The sequence below is a fragment of the Culex quinquefasciatus genome, chromosome 1 (genome assembly GCF_015732765.1).
Source record: "Culex quinquefasciatus strain JHB chromosome 1, VPISU_Cqui_1.0_pri_paternal, whole genome shotgun sequence".
Taxonomy (NCBI): domain Eukaryota; kingdom Metazoa; phylum Arthropoda; class Insecta; order Diptera; family Culicidae; genus Culex; species Culex quinquefasciatus.
The window spans coordinates 64,506,820-64,532,589 of NC_051861.1; the positions used below are offsets into that span (position 1 = coordinate 64,506,820).

The 25,770-nt window shown below is 46.1% G+C and overlaps 1 protein-coding gene across 1 annotated transcript; it reads left to right on the forward strand.

The window, feature by feature from the left end:
• Positions 1-18,898: 18,898 nt before the first annotated feature.
• LOC119770064 lies at positions 18,899-19,957 on the forward strand. Its single transcript, XM_038264249.1, has one exon. It carries the CDS (start codon positions 18,899-18,901, stop codon positions 19,955-19,957), a length of 1,059 nt encoding a protein of 352 aa, XP_038120177.1.
• Positions 19,958-25,770: the final 5,813 nt, after the last annotated feature.

Sequence of the window (25,770 nt, forward strand, 5' to 3'; positions counted from 1 at the left end):
CCTGCAAAACAATTAATTTAATTAATTAATTGAAACAGTAAATCTGCAACAATAGTCATACATCGAAATCTGACTACTCTTGTGTCATCAAGCTGCTGTGGCCAAGGCAGTTTAGTCATTGAGTTAGTCTATTATTAGTCTCTGGTTCAGTTCCCGTAGAGAACACTTTTCGTTTTGAAGGATGAACTTTTTCTTGAAAATGGACTCGAGGGCATAATTCTCTCGGTCATGTAGAACTGTGTTCTCTGTGTCAGTGAATCTTTCCGCTAGTCTCGTGTCGGATGAGTGCTGTCCAGTTCTGGGGTTTCTTTAGATTAAATTCGAAAAAGAAGGGAAAAATGTGAATATATTTAGAAATTTCCTTCTTCAAGTAAAATTTTGATCAATAGAAGGGAAAATTGCATTATAAAAGCTCAATTGTCGAAGATTTGAAGAGGTTTTTCTCATCATGAATTTCATATAAAAGAAGGGAAAATTTCATTTGAAAAATTACTCCTAATTACATTGAAAAGGGAAAAATCTTAAGCTAACAAGAGATATGTTAATTATTTAATAAAAATATCAAAATTTCATTGAAAAGATTTATTGTGAATTATTCAAAATGAAAAGAATTTACTATTAGGAAAAAATATAGAGATACCTAATTTTTTATAGAAAAAAATGATAATCTCTTTAAGTAATATAAAAAAGGTAAAAAATATACATTTTCATTCGTGAAAATGACAAATAATTAACTAAAAAACAAGCTAGTAATAATCATGCGAAACGTCAATTATGCCAAACGTCCATTATGCCAAACGTCCTTGATGGTTTTTGAACGAATTATGCCAAACGTCCATTATGCCAAATGTCCATTATGCCAAACGTCCCTGATGTCTTGGACCAATTATGCCAAACGTCCATTATGCCAAACGTCCATCTTGAAAACCCGTTATGCCAAATGTCCATTATGCCAAATGGGGTACACCCCGTGGTGTAGAGGTAAGCGTGGTTGCCTCTCACCCAGTCGGCCTGGGTTTGATCCCAGAAGGTCCCGGTGGCAAATTTTGAGACGAGATTTGTCTGATCACGCCTTCCGTCGGACAGGGAAGTAAATGTTGGTCCCGGTCTAACCTAGTGGTTAGGTCGTTAGCTCAGTCCAGGAGCAGGAGTCTCTCCCTGGGTCCTGCCTCGGTGGAGTCGCTGGTAGGCAGTTGGACTAACAATCCAAAGGTCGTCAGTTCGAATCCCGGGGTGGATGGAAGCTTAGGTGTGAAAAGAGGTTTGCAATTGCCTCAACAATCAAGCCTTCGGACACCTAGTTTCGAGTAGGAATCTCGCAACCGAGAACGCCAAGGCAATGCTGTAGAGCGAATAATTTGATTTTTTTTGAATTTAAGAATATTAACAATTTGCACAATATCAAGAAATTAAATGAATTTAGAATTTTCAATTTCTTGCATTCTTAAGTTCTGGAATGCTAGAATTTTAAATTAAGAATGAAAAACTTTATAATTTAATTTTACAATTATCAAATCAAATCAGCGTTGAAGTTTTTTTTAAGCATTATTGGATTAAAAAGTTAAGAATTTGTGATGTTCATCTAATTTTTAATTTCGATCGTCCAATCGCACTCCCAGCACACCTCCTCCATCGTTTCTAAAACATGACTCACCAGTTCCATTAGATATGGAGGCAACCTCCCGCGGAAAGTAAAACACCAAACACTAACGGCTTCCTCGATCGCAAACTGGTTCCTTCCCGTCCCGTCTTCCGGAATGGCTCGCCGAGTAATCCATATTTCCCGTCCTCCTCTTCCTCCTATACCACCACGAAGACCGCAATCTGGAATACAAGACAATTTGATTCGGTTGTCGCCCACTCCGGCCGGAACTTTCCGGCAGAAAAAGTAATTCAATCTAGAACACAACTTACCTTTAAACTGGCCAAAATCCTCCCAAAGCCTAAAACCAACAACAATTTGTTCGACTCGGTTGCAATCAAGTCCGAACAAGTTCAACTGAAGAGAACTGTCAAACTGTTTGCGTCGACGATAATCGACGTCGAATTGAAGGTAAATCGATGGAAAAAACAACGTCAGGCATGTCGAGTGTTTGTCGTACGTTTGTCGTCCTTTCGACCAATCGATATCGAAACGGTAAAATCAAAACCGTGCGACAACTCGTACGACGTGCGACATTTTTCAAACAGGGCGAGTGCGGCACTCCCCTGTTTGAAAAATGTCGCACGTCGTACGAGTTGTCGCACGGTTTTGATTTTACCGTTTCGATATCGATTGGTCGAATGGACGACAAACGGACGACAAACACTTGACATGCCCGACATGGTTTTTCTCATCGATTTTTTGACAGCTCGATGACTTTACCGTGTCGTCGCAAACACTTTGAAAGTTTTATTCATGTTCGAACATGTTTCATGAACAGAAGAGCGGCAAAGTCTGTTTTGTCAGAAGTTTTTAAAAAAGAATCGGTTCAGTAATGCGGTGAAGTCAGAGAAGAGTAAGATTTTAATAGACACTTGCGTCTTCAAAACGAATTGTAAATTCCTTTCTGGAAACCATTACCAGGAGAAGGAGGTCAAGGGAGTGGGTTTTTGACTCCCAGCTGAAGGACAACTTTGTGCTCGTGGAGGTGGACGACTTCAACGAATGGGCCGGACATTCAGAAAAATCCAAGGTTGGCGTGGCTTTATCAGGATCTTTACAGTCCGTCGGCTACGAGGAGCACGAGGAGGCCTAATCCAACGGAGAAAACGATCCTAAAGGTGATGGCCGGAGGTTAAGTGGGTGAGGTGCATTCCATCGTGGATAATTGCGGCAGTACAAGGACGGGCAAGACACACGTCATATTCGGATACGGGCTGATACGGGTGACCTACCAGAAGGCCAAGAACTTGACCATTCCGTTGCTTTCGATTCTGGAGATTGAGACGTGCAAACGCCACCTGTGTATAATAAAGCTGGCCTACTTCCCGATCTTGAATCAGAAGCGCTTTAGGCAATCCAAGACGATTCAGGTAAAAATGGCTTATTTGGTAAAAATTTCATGTTAAAAAAAAGTTTCTTTCTCCAAACAGTTCGAATGTTGGTTCCACTGAGCGCCGAAGATCTCAACAGTGGTTTCACCGGCAAGAAATGTCTTCCACCCACACAGCCGCCGGTTCTGCACCAAATTAGCATCCTGAACGAGTTCCAGAACGACAACGCCATGACCTAGGAACCGCAAGACAAAGACGCAAGATAGAAAGAACTACCGCAATTCGCCACCAGTTCCGGCGTGAGCTCGGAGCCTCCGATGGAGGAAATTGACCGATAAAACGAAGTGAAAATTTTGCAGATCGGCCGAAAAGGATCGACAAAAACAATCCGGTCAAGCGGCATGACACGATCAGAACCTACGGAGCACCTTCTTCAACCCAACTTAGCTGAAACCGACCAAATTCAACTTGGAGCGTCAAACAAATCTCGAGTAAAGAGATGGTGAGATTAATTCAACAATTAACATGCTAATCGATTGTAAAATAATCATAATAAATGAAAATAAACAATAAATGCTCTAAAACAACTATTTTTATTTGAAACATAACCTAAAAATCCAAAATGACAGCACACGACAAAGGCGCGACATCCTAAATAACAAAACCGTGCGACGTCGGTCAAATGTCGTACGACAATGTCGTACAATTTCGATTATCGATCGCACGACAAATACGACATTTTGGTGCAAAAACGTATGACATTCGCGCGAAAGTTGTACGACATTGTCGTGCGACGTCGTACGATTGCACGGACGACAAACGACGGACGTCTGACGGACTTTTCAGTCAGGGTCAGTGCCGCACCGGCTTTTCAAACGAACGTACCATAAGTGTACACTCAAAAATAAAGTTACCGTTTCAAAGGGTTAAAAGTATCCTTTTAAACGGTACTCGAGCTTTACCCTTTGCAAAAGGGTACAGATTACCCTTTTAGAAGGGTGAAAACCACCCTTTTATTTCACTTCACCGGCTTTACCCTTTCAAAAGGGTAACTGCTCTTGAGAGCGAAAAACAGCAACGCCGCCCTGGATTTAAAAATTGGTACTCCAGCGTTGTTCTGACTTTTGTGATATTTTTCGTGGTGCGTGTTTTTGTTGTTGTCCGGAGGTTGCTCCGGATGTAGGCCAATTTAGACCCTACTGAAGGGCGAACCAGCGGCCTGATCCGAAGGACATGGACGAGCAGGAGATGCTTTCTGACATTGTTCTGTTCCGTATGAACGGACCCCGCCCGCCGGACCAGAACGATACGACGATCATTTCGGAGAGCATTTCGTAAGACACGTTGAGCATTTCGTCGGACCTCAACTCGATCGACTCGTTGAAGCCAAACTCGGGGGAGAATTCGTAGGAGGTCTCACCAAGTTTCGTCGTGGCGGCCAACGGGACAAACAAGTACGTCACACACACCGCCGAAGCTGAACGTGAAGCAGCTCGAGTGGGACGAGATCAACGATCTGCTGCAGGCCGAGCGGAAGGTCGACGAGACGGAGAAACCCTACCGGTCGATGCCTTCGCTACTGCACTCGGCCAAACAGTCGGCGTCGGATCACAGCGAAATCACGAACGGAACGGAGGAGGACTTCCGGACGCAGCACGACTTCAACACGATGGATCGCATGGACAAAAAAGGACTCCATGGAAATTAAAATTTGAATGTAGTATCTGATATAACTGTTAGGTAATTGTTTCTATTGAATAAATTAATTAAATTTAAACTTTATTCAAATAAACTGCATTTAAAAAAATATCCCACAGATGGCACCACTGGTTAAAAAAATCACGATTGACTCATAGATGTCGGTAGTGAGCGCGCCGTTCCATGACAAGTACCCTTTAGAAAGGGTACTTGGCCAGTACCCTTTTGAAGGGTTTCGCCCTCGTACCCTTTCAAAAGGGTGACGACGGGTAAAGTTGAAAAAAGGATGGAAAGTACCCTTTTACGGGTTATTCTGAGTTTGAGTGTAGGAAATGGTACGTTCGTTTGAGGGCTAGTTCCGCACTGAGTGCCGCATTTAGAGCTGTCAAAGAGTTTGTTTGAAGAAATTATCGCCTGGTGCCGCACGAGTTTTGCCTCCATCTTGGAACTGAAAGTGAGAGTGCTGTCGCCAGCACTCGATTTTTTTCTAATTTCGTGCGAGTTTCTCGCACACCAACAAACGATGTTTGTAAACATCGAAATCAGCTGTTCGTTGTTTTCGATTTGTTCGCGTGTGAATGGTGGAAAATTGGACAAATTGGATTGCGGTTATCAACATTCGGGTAAGTATCTTTTTAATTATCATGGTTCTGGTTTTATTGACCACGGAATCGGTTCCAGAAGGCTTCCCGAGCAAGAGGGAGTATGCTTCTTGGACTTCCGGATGGTTTTGCCGGTTCTGTGAACATCCGGAAGGAGTTCCCTGCGCAAGAGGGATGACGATTTTTGGCCTCCCGGATGGGGTTTGTCGATTTCGTGGCCATTCTGAAGGTTTCCCTGCGTAAGAGTAACGATGCTTCATGACCTTCCGGAAGGGGTTTCCCAGTGCTGTGACCATCCGGAAGGAATTCCCTGCGCAAGAGGGATGAGGGATTCTTGGCCTTCCGGATGATTTTTGCTGAGTCTGCCACCATCCGGAAGGAGTTCTTTGCGTAAAAGGGAGAAAGTGGCTATTAAGAGATTGGGTTGATTTTCCGGATGTTTGTTTTTTTTTGTAGGAAAAAGCTGTTATGTAAAATATAATATATCATTAAAATATTTTCCTGCTTTTTCTTCATGCACATCACCGTTTTACGGCACCTGTTGTGATTTAGATGCTTTGATATCTCCCGATAACGACCAAGCAAGCAGCGGCGGACATTCCGACGGCGATGGACGCTACTAAACCCGTGGTGGAGATCGTTGCCACAATAATGGGAGCGGTGGGAGCGGCGTGGCGGAGTAAATAATCTCAAGGTTAACAACAGCCGATGCGGTGGCTACATAAATCGCGGCGGCGGTGGCCGGTGTGGAAACCCGCATCAGCAGCAACACCTTCAGCAGTAGCTGACTTCCCAGGTGAGAGTTTGGGTGGGGCAGATGATTATGTCACTAACTTTGGTACTTACATGTTTCAGGGTAAACTCTGCCACCACACGAGTTCCCAGAAAATGATAGTAGTGGCGTTTCCGTCGATTAACGCGGGAGAAAGGTCGCGCCTTCATCAAACGTCTGCTCCAGGTGGAGCAAAGGCGCGCATCTGCGGAGTCCTCATCCTCATCAGCTATGTCGACGAAGCCGCGGAAGAGAAATTTGCGCATGCCTTCATCAACAACGCGCGGATGGGCGACTACACACAAAAAAAAAATACTCTAAATTTAAAAAGATCCGCGTGTATCGTACCAACGTGACCGGTAAGCTTGAGCTTCGTAACACAACTGCGTCGATTGCTGATCGTGGATGCTAACCCACCGCGCTGTAGATAATCCTCCACACATAGACTGGAACTCGTATAATATTTATGTACTTACTTATAGAGGCATCCACCACATCTCCCTTTCTATAATTAAAGTTCAAAAATCATTAGTTGTTATCAATCTTTAATCACTTTATACATTGAGTCATTCAGGTGTTAACAAAATCAATAATCCTTCGTTCAAACAATCAAATCTGATACCGTGACGGAATCTGCCGAGTTCTAACTGATCTTCGCTGGTCCACTTTGCTCTCTGTGGCGCCATCTACATCCTGATTATGTTCTTCTTGCTCGGTGTGACTACCCAAAACTTTCTTCAAGTGAGAAACATTTCGGTCATAGCTTTTGTTTGACTCCAGTGACTTCACACGAACATTCGATCTGTTTCTGTCTTCAACAACAAATTTCTCTTTAAGGAAATCGGTTGAAAGCTTGTTAGTTGGATGTAAATTTCGCATTAGAACCTCGTCTCCTACTTCTATGTCACTGTACTTAGCCTTCCGTCTCGCATCTTCCTTTTCTTTCCCCTTCGTTTTGAAAATTTTGTCCCTGTCCGCTACTTCTGACTCCAACGGAAAAGAAGAAAGATCCTCCAAATCCGGAAACTTGAACCTGAGTCTTCGATTTTGCAACAATTCACTCGGAGCCTTCCCAGTTACCGAATGCGGAGTGTTATTGTACATCTCAAGGTAACGATCCATTTCCGCTTTCCAGCTACCGTACAGAGCGTTTGCAATCTTCAATCGTTTGAGAAGTGACCGATTCTGTCGCTCGACCTCCCCATTGGCCTGCGGCCAGTATGGAGAAGTATGATTCAGATGAATCCCTTTCAGTTTGCAAAAATCACTAAACTCTGATGACACAAACTGTTTGGCATTATCGAGCGTGATCGTTTTCGGTACACCCCAAACACGGAAAATCTTGGTCAGGCTGTTGATCGTGTCTTTAGCGGTAATATTTTTCATCACTACCAACTCAACAAACCGACTGTAATAATCAATCACCACCAGAATGTGTTCACCGGTTGGCATCGGTCCCAGAAAATCGATAGCTAAGTCCAACCAAGGCTTCTCCGGTAGTGGTCTCCGCTCCATGGGCTCAGGTGGACTGGGTATTTGAACAAGGCGGCATCCTTCACACCGTTCACACTCCGATACAATCTCCTTATCCATGTTGGGCCACCAACATCGGTCCCTGAGCCGCCTTTTCATACACGTTTGTCCCGGATGTCCCTCATGTGCCAAACTTAACATTCTTGCACGTAATACAGCTGGGATAACAAGTTTGGACCCACGAATAATCAGCTCGTTGACGTAGGACAACTCACTACGAAACGCCGAGTACGGTCTCAAAACGTCCTTCGACCAATCCCCATTCATGATCGCCTCCTTCACGAACTGTAGCTCTGTATCTTTGTCTGTAGCGTCCACCACCTCGGAAATGTCGATTGCTGCTGCTTCTTGCACCGTTCTTATGTGCAAATCTGTGTCATTGTTGAAATCCTCAGCTATCCGCTCGTCCACTAATGCAGCCAAAGATTCCACCATCACGCGTCGAATGAACACTTCCGTTTCCTCAGTCCAATTATCGTCGTACCCTTGAGCAGCTAATCGTGAAATTGGATCAGCGATGTTTGATGAACCTTTTCTATAGATGACAGTGAATCGGAAAGCTAGAAGTCTCAGCAGCCACTTTTCAATCCGAGCTGTTGGCCGCGACTTTGCTGTGAACAGTGTTTCCAACGGACGATGATCTGTCTCGACCGTGAAAGATACTCCAAGAAGGTACATCTGGAATCGTTCAACTCCCCAAACAATTGCTAGCGTTTCTTTCTCAATCGGAGGATAATGCTTCTCAGTATCCGTTAAGCTCTTCGATGCATAACTAATCACCCGAGGAACTCCATTCTTGAATTGAATCAAAACAGCTCCTAAGCCCACACCAGAAGCATCAGTCACTAGCAAAGTACGATCCTTTGGGTCAAAGAAAGCGAGATGTTGCATCGATGCCATACGTTTCTTCAATTCCTCGAATGAATCCTGATGAATTTTCTCCCAGCGGAAATTCACCGAAGTCTTGATCAATTCTCGCAAAGGATGATTTGTAGAAGCCAGGTCCGGAATGAAACGAGAGACATAAGTAGCGAGACCGAGAAAACTGCGTAACTCTTCTTTCGACCTGGGCGGCCGGCACTGCAATAACGACTTCACTTTATCGTCCGTCGGAAGAACGCCCTTTCCTGACAGCTTGTGACCCAGAAACGAAACTTCCAACTGATTGAATTTACATTTCTGCATGTTAAACAAAATGTTTCGCTCGTTCAATACCTAAAGATTTAATGTAATTTAAAGTTTAGAGAGAAAAAAAAAAACAATTAATATCCACTTTTTTTACCTTCAGAACTTTCTTAACTGCTCGATCATGATCTTGTTGTGTGACTCCCCAGATGATAATATCGTCAATGAATACTGCAGTTTGAGGACAACTCGATAGGATGCTTTCCATCAAGAATTGGTAAAACTCCGGAGCACAATTGATTCCAAAAGACAACCTTTTGTACCGATACAACCCCCAATTGGTCACAAATGTAGTAATGTCCCTGCTGTCCTCCGCAAGCTCAACTTGATGGAATGCTTGCTTTATATCCAACGTTGTGAAGTGCTTTGCTCCGCTGAACCTTGGCAGCATATCTTCAAAAACCGGAAGTGGATGATTCAAACGTTGTATTGCTTGATTGGCCCGCCTCATGTCAACGCAAAGGCGCAATTCCCCGTTGTCCTTCATTATTGGCACCAGCGGAGATACCCACGAAGTTGGACTGTCCACTCGCTCTATTATGTCCATTTCCAGTAATTCATCCAGTTTCGCCTTGACTTGGTTCTGAAGAGCAATTGGGCACCGTCGAAGTGGTTGAATTACAGGTGGTATATCTCGGTTGATGGGCAACGTCAGCTTGTAGTCTTTGATCTTAGCGAACTGTTTCGCCGCCTTGACCTGGTTCACATCCTCTTTGATAGTGCTTGGAAGTCCGATTCGCAGCAGACCCAATCGTTGAGCAGTTATTTTTCCAAGCAGTGCTTGCTGACCTCCCTTGATCACGTAGAATGTAGCTCCAGCTTGAATACGATCCGGACCATCCTGGATTTCAAGAATGGCGTCAAATACGGTCAGTAGTTCCAATGGTACTCTTCCGTACGCTAGGAACCGCTTCGAGTTATCGAAACGTTCGGAATGCACCGTTACATCCTCCAGTTTCATAATTTCCCAGGTAGCGTCATCAATCAAGTTGTGAGTAGAACCGGAATCAATCAACATTGGAATTTCCACTCCTCCCACGCGACACGTAATGTATTCGTCCTTATCGTCGTCGTGAATCAAGTTGACTGGATATTCTTCAGTCTCATGGCTCGGTTCAGTAGCAATGTTTCGTACAGTCCGGTATCGTTTCTGGTTGTTGTACTTCCGATCCACTTGATTAAAGTTCGACTTCCGTTTACGATGACTGCACATGACCCAGAAATGACCAAATTGGTGACATCCTCTGCATTTCTGATCGAGAGCCGGACATCTCTGCCCGGACCGATGCGACGGGTAACCACACCGGCTGCAACTACCTGTGTCGCTTGAGTCCGCATTCTTCGGTCCTTTGTCCTTGACCACCATCCGGTGAACCTCTACCTGCTGATTTGCCATCGGTTTCATTTGAGCTGCTTGGTATTTAACTGCCTGATGCGCGTTTACGATCTTGACTGTGGTGTCCAACGTCAAGGCATCTTTTTCAAGCAGCTTTCGACGGAGATCTTCTGGAGCATTTTGGATGATTTTGTCGACGATCGCATACTGGCGACATTCAAGCTCAGTTTTTCCGAACACGCACTTTTCAGCTTTCTGTTGAACTCGTAACAGAAACTTCTCGATCGGCTCATCATTCTCCATTTTCATCGACCAGAACTGGAATCTTTCGAACGAGTCATGTTGTTTGGGTGAGAAATGATTAGTCAGTTTCTGCTTTGCCGCTCCATACGCATTCGAGCCCCACTCTTCCGCTCCTGGCAAACCGTAGAATACTCCTTGAAGCTCAATGCCTCCCATGGCCAACATTTGAGCTTTCCGAGCATCGCTGTTAGAAATACCACTCGCAATCATGATATTTTCAAACCAGCGAATCCACTGAATCCACGCATTGCTCACTTCTGAGGTAGGAAGGTGTCTGAACTTAAATTGTGGCAAATTGTAGGATGCTGGACTGAAAAGTACAGCTGGAGATGCCGGTGGCGCAGTTGACCCCGGCGGAGCAGCGGAACCCGTTTCAGCGGTTGAAACCGGTGAGACGTAAATGTCATCCATCATTGCCTATTTTAAATTTTACACTCATTTAGAAAGACAAATCAAAACCAACAATAACGAACTCTCAACTGCCAATATTTATCATTGAAACACACACATGCATATACAATTTCACTCTTTCCGTAACTACCGGAAATTTCTTTCTTTCCATAATAACCGGAAATTCAACATTTTCCGTAACTACCGGAAATTTCAGTCTTTCCGTAAAAAATCCGGAAATTTAAAATCCGTAACAACCGGAAATTTCACTTTTTCCCTTAACTACCGGAAATTTCTTTCATTCCGTAACAACCGGATATTCAACATTTTCCGAAACTACCGGAAATTTCAGTCTTTCCGTAACAACCGGAATTTTCAAATCCGTAACAACCGGAAATTTCAGTCTTTCCGTAACAAACGGAAAATTCAAATCCGTAACAACCGGAAATTCCACTTTTTTTCCGTAACTACCGGAAATTTCAGTCTTTCCGTAACAACCGGAAATTTCAAATCCGTAACAACCGGAAATTTCACTTTTTTCCGTAACTACCGGAAATTTCGTTCTTTCCGTAACAACCGAAAATTCAACATTTTCCGTAACAACCGGAAATTTAACGTTTTCCGTAACTACCGAAAATTTAAATCTTTTCGTAGCAACCGGAAATGTCAATTCCTCGGTCAATTCCATATCACAACTGGACATTTTTTTATCCATCATTACAAAAATATATATATATATATATTTATATTTTCATCGTCAAAATCATCAATGAAAAAAAAATCATAGGTAGCCAACCCTATAGAGGAATCAAGCTCATCAAAGTTTCTCTGCACAATATTAGCAAACGAAAATAAATTGTTGCTCACTCGTCTACAATACATACGCACCTTGAATGTCCAATAAATAATCACGATCCCGACACACATTCCTGTTTTGTGCGTCGATCAGTCTTAATCCCCTTCCAAGGTCACGCAGCCTCAAGCGAGCAAATCATTTTTTTTCTTTTCTTTTGCACACCAAGCTGATCTTAATCCCCTTCCAAGGTCACTATCCATCGTCGATCATCACTGCTGCGCACATTTAACACAAATTTTATTGCTCTTGATTTTTTCTGCTTTCACTTTACGACATATATTTTTTTTTCTTTTAGAGAGCAATAATAATTTCACCACGTTTTTTCCTTTGGTTAAATTTGCAGCCATGATTTTATTTATAATTATTTCTTTTTTTTTCATCACAACATTTAACACAACATTGACTCCCAGTTTCCCAACAAATTTTCCTGATTTACACACAGCAGTTGAGAGCACGTTCTTTCGATAACTATTTTCAATTTAAACAAATAAATTACCTTTTTTCACACTCAATTACAAACCAAATAAAAATCTGAATTCCAAATTAAATTTCGCTTTTTTCACTCCACCATCTTCGTCGCCATTTATGTGGTGACCGCGTGTATCGTACCAACGTGACCGGTAAGCTTGAGCTTCGTAACACAACTGCGTCGATTGCTGATCGTGGATGCTAACCCACCGCGCTGTAGATAATCCTCCACACATAGACTGGAACTCGTATAATATTTATGTACTTACTTATAGAGGCATCCACCACACTTTTATATAAGAAAAAACTTTTTATGGTAAGAATAAATAACATTTATCATTACAGTGATGATTTTCGAAACCTGTGATGGATTTTATTTCAATATTTTAATATTAAAACAGTATGTTTTCGATTTTTTTTTGTATTTAACGGATCTGCTTATGGTTGGCCAACTTCCGCGTCCAAGCTGTACCGATTCTTACGGTACGCTACCGGTCACGTTCGAAGGCCCCAGGCTGAGCAGGTTACGGATGTTTCGTTGGGGAGCAACATCGCGGCCTTTATTTTGGAGCGCGACAGCGATGTAGAGAACAGGTCTCGTTGCCGGCCATCATCAGGACAGGCTTGGAGGAGTTGGCCATTGGTTGTTGATTCGGGAAGGGAAGTCGACGTTTTCCGGCTAGGAAGTGAAGCGCATGAACGGATAGTTCACGATCACTTCGTCCTCCTTCGAGAATGATACAGATATTGCCGACTCGCCGTCAAAGTTCATCCGGCCGAAGCTGCGCCGTTGCGAGATGAGCGTTTGCTGAAAGAGTTTTAAAATAAATGAAATTGGCATTCTCAATACTCACCTGTAACTTCTTCGGTATTCCAGGTAGATGTTTTAGATCAGGTTCGTCGGATCTCGCTCCAACCTCTGGAAGTAATCTGAGTACGACAGCTCCAGGACCTGCGGCTTTCGTACAGACGGTCCTTCCAGAACTAGTGCAAACTGTTCTTCCGGATGTTTAGGTAATACTCGTCCCGCAACGAGAAATGGACTCCGAACCCTCGGGACATCCCACACTATCCCGTCATCAATTCTGGCACATAATGCTGCTGATGGTCGTAAACCGCCGGCACCGAGTGCAACATCCACGCTGACCACCTCCGATTATGCCGCTACTCGTCGTTTCCCTCTTCCGTCGGATCGTGAAAATTAACTTTTTCGTACTTGTTCAAAAAGAGGATGTAAATCTGCTTCAACGTCAATCTCGTCTACCCACCACGAACCACCACCACCGAATAAAACCGGTGCAAATCCACATCCCGACCTCCGATCTTCGGCAACCACATAAACGGCGTCCTACAAAAACAAACAAAATAATCTCAAACGCCACCAAACACCCAAGCTTCATTCTTACCCATTTCGGTCATGAAACAGCTGCAGGTCCTGCAGGAAGCTACAGTCATGGCCTTATCCTTTTGAAAACCAATTTTCCCCTAATCTCCCAACCTTGTTCCGCACCCGCACCGAGCCCGCACCATCCTCTTTCGAAGGTTTCCGCGTCCAAGTCCTGGCAGCAGCCGCGTTTGGTTTTGATAGTCGTTGTGGACCTCCACTCACCGGAATCACCAAAACGTTTGTTTACATTTTGGACTTAGGCGACACGGTTACACGAGAACGACAAAATGAAAGAAATTTTTCAGTCGAATTAAAAGTGAAAACTTTTAAATCAGTGAGCAATGAGATTTTCAAAAACTGTAGCAGTAAAAGTTTTCATTTTCAAAACAAGAAAAAAACTTTTAACGTAGCAAATTTTAACAACTTTTTAATTCTAAAGTAAGGTACTTTTGTCATTACCGTAATATTTTTTGTGTGTACGTATCAAGCGGATCGCGCGAGCTGCTGGAGCACACTCTCACCATAGATCACTGCACCGGAGACAAGTGGTACATGTTTAGGTGAGTCCCATTTTTTTACATCGCTAGTAGGATTTTTAAAGTTTCTTTCGAAATTCCAGATTCTTCGAAAAAAAACGCAAACGTCTGCTCGAGGCCAAGGACCAGATGGCCAAGAAGGAGGCTGCCGCCCGTGGTCAGGATGACGTTTACGATGGAATCCCTGGACGACGAAGGGTTTGATTGTACCTGAATCGGAGGTATGAATAATCGCGATATCCTCCGCAACTTGCAGCGCAAGCTCAAATCGGTTATTCAACCGTCGCTGACCTAGATTCGTGAGTTGGACAAGCAAATCTTTAAATATTCAAAGAAACGTCTTGTATGCACGAAACGGTGGACCTGTACAACATTCGCTTCCCCGTGCTGGAAGAGGCCGACCGCCCTAGTAACATTTTTAAACTTACAGATTTTTTCATGGTTCCGCATACGGCCTACTCTCAAAATCAGAAGCACCTCTCAAAAAGGGTTTTATCACCCTTTTGCAAAGGGTTACTACCGGTAAACTTGAAAAAAGGGTGGAAGTAACCCTCAAAAAGGGTTTTTTTTCTTTGGGATGACAGATAAAGGGTAGATAAAACCCTTTTTGAAGGGTACTTCTGATTTTGAGTGTAAATAGGCTTTTATGGCCTACTTAAAACCTAAAATGTTACTAGGTGTAACCGTCACCTTAGTGTTGATCTCACTCAATAAATTAAGTAAATTAAAACGACTGCAAACTCCTGATTTCCTCGCTTTATTCGCACCGCTTCTCAGCACGCGTCCGACCCGCTCGTCAACCAACGACCAACTTCCACAACCATGGTTCATCACCTCGCGGTTGTTTGTCCTGTCGAGGGTCCAACCTGACATCCCCCTTTCTTACAAATCGTCCTTTACACAAAGTCTCCCAAATATGCCGGCCTCTTCGAGATCCTCGCCGGTCGGTCCGTGGATGTACCCGCGTTGCCGTTCGCTGCAGTCTCGTTCTCGTCTTGTTGGACCTCTGCTTCCTCGGCGAACCCTTCGAGTTCGTCTTCATCGCCGGGTTCCTCCGCTTGCGGAATCGCCTTAAGATGAGCTACATTTCGATGGTAAACATGTCCTGTCTCTTCCGAGCGGATTTCTACGTCGGACCCGTTGATCTTGATGATGCTGTACTCTTCCGGTGCAAACGTCGTAGACAGTTTGTTCTGCTTCATTATCTGTTTAGCAACCACGATATCTCCTACCTTGAGTTCTGTTTGCTTGGCATGTCTTCGCTTATCCGCATATCTGGCTCCACTGCATTTCTTCTCCCAATCGTGGTCTCGAATCGGTTCATCGGTCACGTTGTTCCTCGGGTCGGTAAACGACGGTAGCTTGTCCCGAACTGTGCGTCCAAACATCAGTTCTGAGGGTGCAACTCCGTGGTCGAATGCGGTGTCGAGTTGTACGTTAGCAGGAAAGTTCGCAAGTCCCACATCCAGTCTGGGCTGCCCGATTCCTGACTGATCTTCAACCGTTTTAGCATGGTCTCATTAAACCGCTCCACTTCCCCATTTTCTTGCGGCCAATAAGGTGTAGTTCTGTTGTGCGAAATTCCATACTCTTTGCAAAACGCCTGCATCTCCTCCGACACGAATTGTGGTCCGTTGTCCGATTTCATCGTGACCGGAATTCCGAACCGACTGAAGGTTTCGTGAAGCGCTCGTACGGTACGACTTGTTGTTGTCTGCTACATTACGATGGCCTCCGTGAATCTGCTGTAGTAGTCCACGATTACCAAAATGGAGTGACCTGACGGGAGTGGACCCATGAAATCGACCGCTATGTCCGCCCACGAGGTCGTCGGCATCCGGGTTCGCTTCATTGGTTCCGGTGCTCCGAGTCTCGAGACCAGAATGCATTCCTTACACTGTTTAGCCACCTTCTCGACGTCTTTGTCCATCCTTGGCCACCACACCTTCTTGTGGAGCCGGTGTTTCATGGCATCCGAACCTGGATGGGCTTCGTGCGCCAACTCTAGCACCCGAGATCGTAGCTCCGCTGGAACGACCAGCCGGTCACCTCGCAACAGTACACTTTCTGCCGTACAAAGCTCCTTCTCGTACGGTAGGTATTCCTTGGGGATTCCTGCACTTGACCCGGATTGCAAACACTCAATGATTTCCTGAATCGTTGGGTCCTTTGTTGTCTCTTCCACCATCTCCTGGAACGATACCGCTACCGGCAGGTCGTCACGAGCAACATAGCGAATGTATGCATCAGCTACACCATCGTCATCCTCGCCCGTTGAAGACGCGGATAGACGCGACACGGTGTCGGCTATGTTGTAGTTTCCCGGGATGTGCTCTATCTTGTAGCGGTAGGCTTGTAGTCTTAGAACCCAACGTTCAATACGTGCGCACGGCCTGGATCGTACGCTGAACAGGAACTTAAGCGCCTTGCAGTCAGTAATGAGAGTGAATTCGCATCCTAGCAGGTAGTGTTGAAATCTCTCCACGCCCCAAACGAGTGCCAGAGCTTCGCGCTCCGTCTGGAAGTATATCCTCTCCAAATTTGTAAGCGCCTTGCTTGCGTAAGCGGTGACCCGATTCTTCCTGTGTGTATCTTCTTGTAGTAACACCGCTCCCAGACCCGTCGGGCTTGCGTCGGTGATGAGTTTCGTTTTATCTTTCGGGTCAAAAAATCCTAAATAATCTACCTGACACAACGCTTCCTTGATCGTCCTAAACGCTTCACTTTCCGCCGATGTCCACTTGAACGGCGTTCCCGTCCGAATGAGCTGCCGCAGGGGATCCGTTTTCGTTGCCAACTGCGGAATGAACTTCCCGACGTAACCGATCAACCCGATAAAGCTTCTCAACTCCGATGCGTTCTGTGGTTCACGGAATTGTTGAATGGCCGCAATCCGACTTTCCGTTGGCCGAATTCCTTTTGTAGACAGCTCGTGGCCCAAAACTTCCAGAGCTTCGACATTGTAGACGCATTTGCTCACATTAAGCAGCACGTCGTATTCGGAGAACCGTTTAAGCAGTGCTGCCAGATTCCGATCATGCTCTTCGCAGCTCCGGCTGTACACAATCACGTCGTCTAGATACACAATCACTCCGACCAGGCCAGCAACGAGCGTCTCCATAATTTTCTGAAAAACTTCAGGCGCCGAGCAGACCCCAAACATGAGACGTTTGTACCTGCGAGTTAAAGTATTAATTTAATTTTTTTGTAAGATGATTATTCATTGAGAAACTCCTTTTCTACCTGAACAATCCATACTTGGTGATGAATGTTGTGATTGCCCTTGATTCTACCGATATTTCTATCTGATGGTACGCATCCTTGATGTCTAGCTTTTTCTTTTTTTATTTATTCAAATTTCTTTTCCATGTACATTCATTCAGTTAAAATATTATTGAGTGTCCAATCACAAACGATGACTTTTCACCTCAATTTTAAATACTAGCAACTTTCATTTATTCATGAAATATCGTAGCTTTCGCTATTCAGTGATTTCAAATGTAGGAGGTCCTACATGTACAAAAGGAAAAGGGATACCTAAAACTAACTTATAAACTATATAAAGAGCGGATCAATGCAGCTGAAGACTGCAATGATTTTTGTCGAAATGCATCAATTCTCTTATTGGACATAACATCCAAAGTGTCAACTTCGGCTAATTGATGAAGTTCACTGGTGCTGAACCAGGGAGGAAGTATCAGAATCATTTTCAGAATTTTGTTCTGAATCCTCTGAAGTTTTTTCTTCCTGGTTAGGCAACAGCTTGTCCAGATCGGCACAGCATAAAGCATGGCAGGTCTGAAAATTGGTTTATAAATTAACAGTTTATTCTTGAGACAAAGTCTAGAATTCCTGTTTATAAGTGGATACAAACATTTAATATATTTGTTACATTTAACCTGGATACTTTCAATGTGATCCTTGTAAGTAAGGTTTTTGTCAAAAGCAAGTCCAAGATATTTCACTTGATCCTCCCACTTTAAATTTAAAAAAATGAATGACTTTTTGGTTTAAGAAAATCAGCCCTTGGTTTGTGAGGGAAAATAATAAGTTGAGTTTTTGCAGCATTTGGAGTAATTTTCCATTCTTTCAAATAAGAATTGAAAATATCCAAGCTTTTTTTGTAATCTTCTTGTGATGACACGAAGGCTTCTGCCTTTGGCGGAGATGCTTGTGTCATCAGCAAAAAGTGATTTCTGACATCCTGGGGGCAAATCAGGCAAGTCAGAAGTAAAAATATTGTATAAAATTGGACCCAAAATGCTTCCTTGAGGGACGCCAGCACGTACAGGTAGTTGATCAGATTTGCTATTCTGATAACATACCTGCAGAGTACGATCCGTCAAATAATTTTGAATAATTTTCACGATATAAATCGGAAAATTAAACCTTTTCAATTTCGCAATCAATCCTTTATGCCAACACTGTTGTTCATCGCCTGTCTGTGTGGATCAACTACTTGTTTACCGCTTTAATTTTTGTCGTTTTTACCTGTAAACACTTTCTAAGCCTTACCCGATCGCGCTCCGTTGTCGACTAATAGTCCAGTGCAGTGATAGCTAGTGAAGTTTTTATCGAACGCCGTGATTTCGGTAACTTTTCCGCGTAATTAATATTACATTCCGCGGCACCACCGTTTTTATAAACACCACGCCGCGAGAGTCAACCACGCATCGCGACACTTCACTGTGCCACCGTAGCTGCATTCGCGCCCGACGACTACACGAGCACCAGCGTATTTCTGCAATACTACTGTAGCACTCACGATCGCGTTTGGCTCGGCTCGATTCTCTGTGAACTCGGCACGGGTTTTCACCAACTATTTTTCTTCTGTAAATTTAAAAAAAATCGTCGGCATGTCTGGTGTGGAGGCACAACTTGCTGACACGTCGAAGAACGTCATCATTTGTCACTCCTGCGCTAATGATTTGGTCGGTGAATATGTCTCCTGTCAAGGATTCTGCAACGCGGTTTTCCACCCTCAATGCTGCGGCATTCCGTCCGAGTCGATGAAGGACGTCATATCGCACCGTCAAATCTTTTGGCTGTGTAAATCTTGCTCCAATCTCATGCTTGATTTGCGGCATCGTCGATCCGTCCAGTGCGCGTTTGAGGCCGGACAGGAACTATCCTTGAGCCATCACAACCGGATTGTTGAGCAACTCAAGACCGAGATTGTGACGGAGCTGAGAGCCGAATTGAGCTCGAACTTCGCCAAGTTCATTTCGTCGAACTCGCTAACTCCGAGGTCAGCAGGCCGCGGTGTGGGCGGTTCGGTTATTCCCGGAAATCGTCGACTCTTCGATATCAACCCGAGACCTGTCCCCGGTAAGGCTACCGACGCGCCTCCAGAAGTTACCAGCGATACGTGTCCTCCACCCGGCGAGTTTGCCGCCGCAAACGAAGGCCCTCGTTTCTGGCTGTACCTCTCTCGGGTTTCCCGGAGAGTAACTGAGGATCAAATAGTCAAACTAGCCATCGACCGTCTTCGTACAACCGACATCCTTGCGACTCGCCTAGTTGCCAAGGGTCGCGACGTAAGCAAAATGAAATTTATTTCATTTAAAGTGGGGATGCACGTGAGCCTTAAAGCTAAAGCCCTTTCTCAATCGACGTGGCCTGAAGGTTTGGTGGTTCGCGAGTTTGAGGATCGTTCCAGCGAAAATTTTTGGGAACCAGCGGACGGAGTGAACCCATCCCAAAGTCTCCAGTCTGCGCCTACTACGCTGCCGCTGACCACACTACCGTTACCAAATCCTACGTCGCCGTTCAAAACACCGCAACCAAACCCATCGCTGCCGACCACAACGCCGCAACCAAACCCTACGCTGCCGCCGAACTCGACGCCGATGAGTACGGAGCCCGTTTCTCCAATGAGCACCTCGTCGTTGCAAGCCAATACCCATTCCGACTAACGTCCAACATTCAACTGCCACCTGCCCCCATCACATCGCATAGCAATACCATGATTAAGTCACGCGTCGTCTCAAGCCGCCTGGAACCGGAACGCCTGAGCCGCAGTATCATGGAAGCCCCTTATCCCCCCGTCACAGTCGAGCCGTCACCTGGTTGCCATCGCCCGCCACGTTCCTGCAAAAGTCGTTCTGGTCCTGTGATCGGGGTCGGAGACGGGGTCTTCCAAAACCCAACCTCAGGCAAGTACTTCCGTTGCCCAGAAATGCCCGCCGCTGAGTTTTTCTCACCTTCCAGCGCTACCGCACCAACTGCCGAAGTCAACAGCTTCCTGTTGCCCGCTCACGTGTCCGCGTCGCCCGTTTCGCAAACCGCCACCAGATTCCAGAACTCGCTACCGCTGGCTACCACTGGCTACCACTGGCTTTGGGAATCCAGCGCTACCAGCCGCAGAGTACCTGGCGCGGCGAGCCGTCGACACCTTTCCGTACTCGATTCCGTCGATCGTCGCTGGATTCGGTAACCCTGCGCTACCAGCCGTCGGGTACCTTGCGCCGCAAGCCGTTACGTCCCCGCCGCCCGCTGTTTCAAGTTGCCCGGAACCGGAACGCCTGAGCCGCAGTATCATGGAAGCCCCTTATCCCCCCGTCACAGTCGAGCCGTCACCTGGTTGCCATCGCCCGCCACGTTCCTGCAAAAGTCGTTCTGGTCCTGTGATCGGGGTCGGAGACGGGGTCTTCCAAAACCCAACCTCAGGAAAGTACTTCCGTTGCCCAGAAATGCCCGCCGCTGAGTTTTTCTCACCTTCCAGCGCTACCGCACCAACAGCCGAAGTCAACAGCTTCCTGTTGCCCGCTCACGTGTCCGCGTCGCCCGTTTCGCAAACCGCCATCAGATTCCAGAACTCGCTACCGCTGGCTACCACTGGCTTTGGGAATCCAGCGCTACCAGCCGCAGAGTACCTGGCGCTGCGAGCCGTCGACACCTTTCCGTACTCGATTCCGTCGATCGTCGCTGGATTCGGTAACCCTGCGCTACCAGCGGTCGGGTACCTTGCGCCGCAAGCCGTTACGTCCCCGCCGCCCGCTGTTTCAAGTTGCCCGGAACCGGAACGCCTGAGCCGCAATATCATGGAAGCCCCTTATCCCCCCGTCACAGTCGAGCCGTCACCTGGTTGCCATCGCCCGCCACGTTCCTGCAAAAGTCGTTCTGGTCCTGTGATCGGGGTCGGAGACGGGTCTTCCAAACCCAACCTCAGGCAAGTACTTCCGTTGCCCAGAAATGCCCGCCGCTGAGTTTTCTCACCTTCCAGCGCTACCGCACCAACTGCCGAAGTCAACAGCTTCCTGTTGCCCGCTCACGTGTCCGCGTCGCCCGTTTCGCAAACCGCCACCAGATTCCAGAACTCGCTACCGCTGGCTACCACTGGCTTTGGGAATCCAGCGCTACCAGCCGCAGAGTACCTGGCGCTGCGAGCCGTCGACACCTTTCCGTACTCGATTCCGTCGATCGTCGCTGGATTCGGTAACCCTGCGCTACCAGCCGTCGGGTACCTTGCGCCGCAAGCCGTTACGTCCCAGCCGCCCGCTGTTTCAAGTTGCCCGGAACCGGAACGCCTGAGCCGCAGTATCATGGAAGCCCCTTATCCCCCCGTCACAGTCGAGCCGTCACCTGGTTGCCATCGCCCGCCACGTTCCTGCAAAAGTCGTTCTGGTCCTGTGATCGGGGTTGGAGACGGGGTCTTCCAAAACCCAACCTCAGGCAAGTACTTCCGTCGCCCAGAAATGCCCGCCGCTGAGTTTTTCTCGCCTTCCAGCGCTACCGCACCAACAGCTGAAGTCAACAACTCCCTGTTGCCAGCTCACGTGTCGCTGGCCGCCCCTGGCTTTGGGAATATTTCGTCACCTGCCATGGAGTACGTCGCGCCACAAGCCGTCACCACTTCGCCGCCCGCCGTTTCAAGCCGCAATACAAGTTCGATCGATTTCACCATTTACTATCAGAACGTCGGCGGTTTAAACACTACTGTCGAGGAATATTACACCGCCTCTTGCGGCGCTCCGTACGATATCATCGCCCTCTCACCCAAGCTCCATCACCATTACTTCGTGCTTGTCGATTCCACCAACCCCTACTCGTTTCGATCGAGTGCAGAGTCCACGCTTTTCGCGACACCAGCAGCCAATTTTTCTACGATTATCGTAGAGGAAACTTCCAAGGCATGAACGAATTTCTCAAAAATGTCGATTGGAACCACCTTCTAGCTGACCGTGATGCTAATTCAGCTGCTGTTGCTTTCACTGAGGTTGTGTTACGAGCTATCAACATCTTCATCCCCAAGAAGTTACACCTGCCAGCGTGTCACCCGGCGTGGTCCAACGATCAACTGAAACGCCTGAAAACTCAGAAACGGGCAGCCCTCAAGAAGTTCAACAAGCACCCAACGCGTCGCTGGAAGGTCCAATACAACTCTATCAACCGAAAGTACAGCCGCTTGAACAACACTTTGTTCTTGAGATACCAGCGCCGCATCCAGCATCGCCTAAAGCAGAACCCGAAGCAGTTTTGGAACCACGTTAACAGCCAGAGGAAGGAAACTGGCCTACCAAGCGTCATGGAACTTGACAGCAGAGAAGCATCTTCACCAATTGCCATCTGCGAATTGTTTCGCTCTCAATTTAGCAGCGTATTCACTAATGAGGATTTGGATGATATAACGGTACAACAAGCTGCATCAAACGTTCCTGATCGCGATACTATTGCCCAGCACCCACTCGTTGATCCCGACACTGTTAGCCGAACTTGCAGCGCTTTGAAGTACTCCACCAGCAGCGGTCCGGATGGCATCCCCGCAGCTGTTTTGAAGAGCTGCTCTGACAGTCTTGCTCTCCCTCTTTCGAAGCTGTTCAACATTTCCCTCAAATCTGGCGTGTTCCCACTGTCCTGGAAAAATCCTACATATTTCCGGTACATAAGAAAGGACCTAAGCGAAATGTTCGAAATTATCGAGGTATTGCTGCTCTGTGTGCCGTCAGCAAGTTGTTTGAGTTGATTGTTCTTGACCACATTAAACTTAACTGCAACAACTACATCGCTCAAGAGCAACATGGTTTCATGCCAAAACGCTCGACGTGCTCCAACCTTGTTGCCTACACTTCCTTTATTTCCCAATCTATGCAAAAACGCCAGCAAGTAGATGCCATTTACACAGATCTCTCCGCCGCTTTTGACAAGATAAATCATCGGATTGCTTTTGCTAAATTGGAAAGGTTAGGCTTTTGTGGATCGTTTCTTAAGTGGCTGTGCTCGTACCTCTCTGACCGTGAAATGTGTGTCAAAATTGGTGATGTCTTGTCCGCAGTTTTTGCTGTTTTCTCCGGTGTACCTCAAGGAAGTCATCTCGGTCCAATCATCTACCTGTTGTACATGAACGATGTCCACCTGTTACTTAAGTGTCACAAACTGTCGTATGCTGATGATATCAAGCTCTTTGCTGTCATAAACTCTAGCAACGATGCGCTCTTGCTGCAAGACCAACTTAACATCTTCGCCCACTGGTGTGACGACAACAGAATGGTCCTTAACGCCTCGAAATGCTCTGTGATTACCTTTACCCGCAAGCGATCGACAATATCCTTTGACTATAATCTATCAAATACTAGTCTTAGTCGTTCGTCATCTATCAAAGACCTTGGTGTTGTGTTAGACTGTCAATTGTCCTTTATTGAACATATTTCCTACACCGTCTCTAAGGCATCCAAAGTTCTTGGTTTTGTTTTTCGTGTGGCTAAACATTTTCGTCAAGTTTCGTGTTTGAAGGCACTTTATTGCTCACTGGTTCGCTCGACACTAGAATATTGTTCGGTGGTCTGGGCTCCGTTCTACCAAAACGGTATCGAGCGAATTGAAAAGGTTCAACGGAAGTTCACTAGGTATGCGCTTCGCCACATCCCCCTAGTGGACCCACTAAATCCACCTAGCTACGCAGATCGCTGCAATTCCCTTGGTCTTGACCTTCTATCTGTTCGTCGTGACGTAGCTAAAGCAATCTTCGTGTCTGATTTGTTAAAGTCTTCAATTGACTGTCCTGAGATTCTTGAGCAAGTCAACTTCTACATTCAACGCCGTACGATCAGATCTCACCAATTCATTAGAATTCCACGCGCATCGACCAACTACGGTCGCAACGCGGCCGTGTCGAGCATGTGTAGAGTCTTTAACGATTGCTACGTGCACTTTGACTTCCATTTGTCTCGCAACGTACTTCGGAAACTTTTCCTAAACCATTTTAAAACTTGACCCATCGCTACCAGAAGCTTTCTACTTGTGATATCCAACTGTGATCTTAGTTTAGGTTAGGATTAGGGAAAGTTTTATTTGTGTTCTATGTATTAGTTTAAGAAATCTTGTATCATTGGAGTTTGTAAACTTGTTGATGCGTTAAGATGAGGTGGTTTTTATGCCTTCTTGAGAATGTGTCTGACACAGCTCAAGGGGGCTTTTTGCCCACCAAAATAAAAAATGAAATGAAATGAAAAAACCTGTCCTTGTCAAGCGGAATCTTCCCTGCGCTTTGGAAAATCGCCTACATGTTTCCGGTGCATAAGAAGGGCGACAAGAGGAACGTTGACAATTACCGTGGCATCTCGGCACTTTGTGCAACGTCGAAGTTGTTCGAGCTGGTAGTATTAGACCCGATATCGTCGCACTGCAAGAGTCTGATCGTCGATACTCAGCACGGATTTCTGCCTGGACGCTCAACGACCACTAACCTGCTGGATTTTACTTCTTACATCCTCGATGGCATGTCAAAGGGCCTTCAAACCGACGCCATCTACACCGATCTGTCCGCCGCCTTTGATAAACTGGATCATAACATCGCCGTCGCTAAGCTGGAGAGGATGGGGTTCAGTGGGAGCCTTCTGGTTTAGCTCATATCTTACTGGTCGGTCCCTTTGCGTAAAAATTGGTGATCTGCTCTCGTTCTGGTTTCAAGCATGGTCGGGCATCGCCCAAGGAAGTCATCTTGGTCCGCTGGTTTTTTTGCTGTATTTTAACGATAGCAGTTTGGCTCTCCCCTCGCTGTGTCTGTCTTACGCCGATGATCTGAAGTTGTTCCTCCGTATCAACTCCATCGCTGATGCCCAACTTCTCCAAACTGCCTTGACTAGCTTCGCTACGTGGTGTCATACCAACAGAATGGTCCTGAACCCGAAGAAATGTTGCGTCATTTCTTTCTCTCGCAAGAAAAAGCCGATAACCTTCGACTATCGCTTGCAGAATGAAGTTGTCCCGAGGCAAAGTTGCGTGAAGGACCTCGGCGTCCTTCTAGATTCGGAAATGACATTTAAGCACCATGTCTCTTCGATTGTTGACAAGGCTTCAAGACAATTGGGTTTCATTTTCCGCACCACGAAGCGTTTTACCGACATATACTGCCTGAAAGCTCTGTTTTGTTCGCTCGTTCGTTCCACTCTGGAATACAGCTCCGCCGTTTGGAGCCCTATTACCAGAACGGTGTGAAAAGGATCGAAGACGTGCAACGCAGGTTCATCCGGTTCGCTTTACGCCGCCTGCCCTGGAACGATCCTTTCCGTCTACCCAGCTATGAAAGTCGGTGTCGATTGATTCATCTCGACAATCTCGAAGTCCGTAGGAACGTCGCTCGAGCCCTTGTAGTTGCCGATTGTTTAGCCTCTAGGCTGGATTGCCCTGCTCTTTTGCAACGCATAAACCTTCACGTGCCAAGCCGACCCCTACGCGACTCTACCCTGATTCGTCTCCCGTTCCATCGCACCAATTACTGCATGTACGG

Excerpts from the sequence above, each read along its gene's own strand:
- LOC119770064 (XM_038264249.1), top strand. The coding sequence starts at position 18,899 with ATGTCTGGTGTGGAGGCACAACTTGCTGACACGTCGAAGAACGTCATC.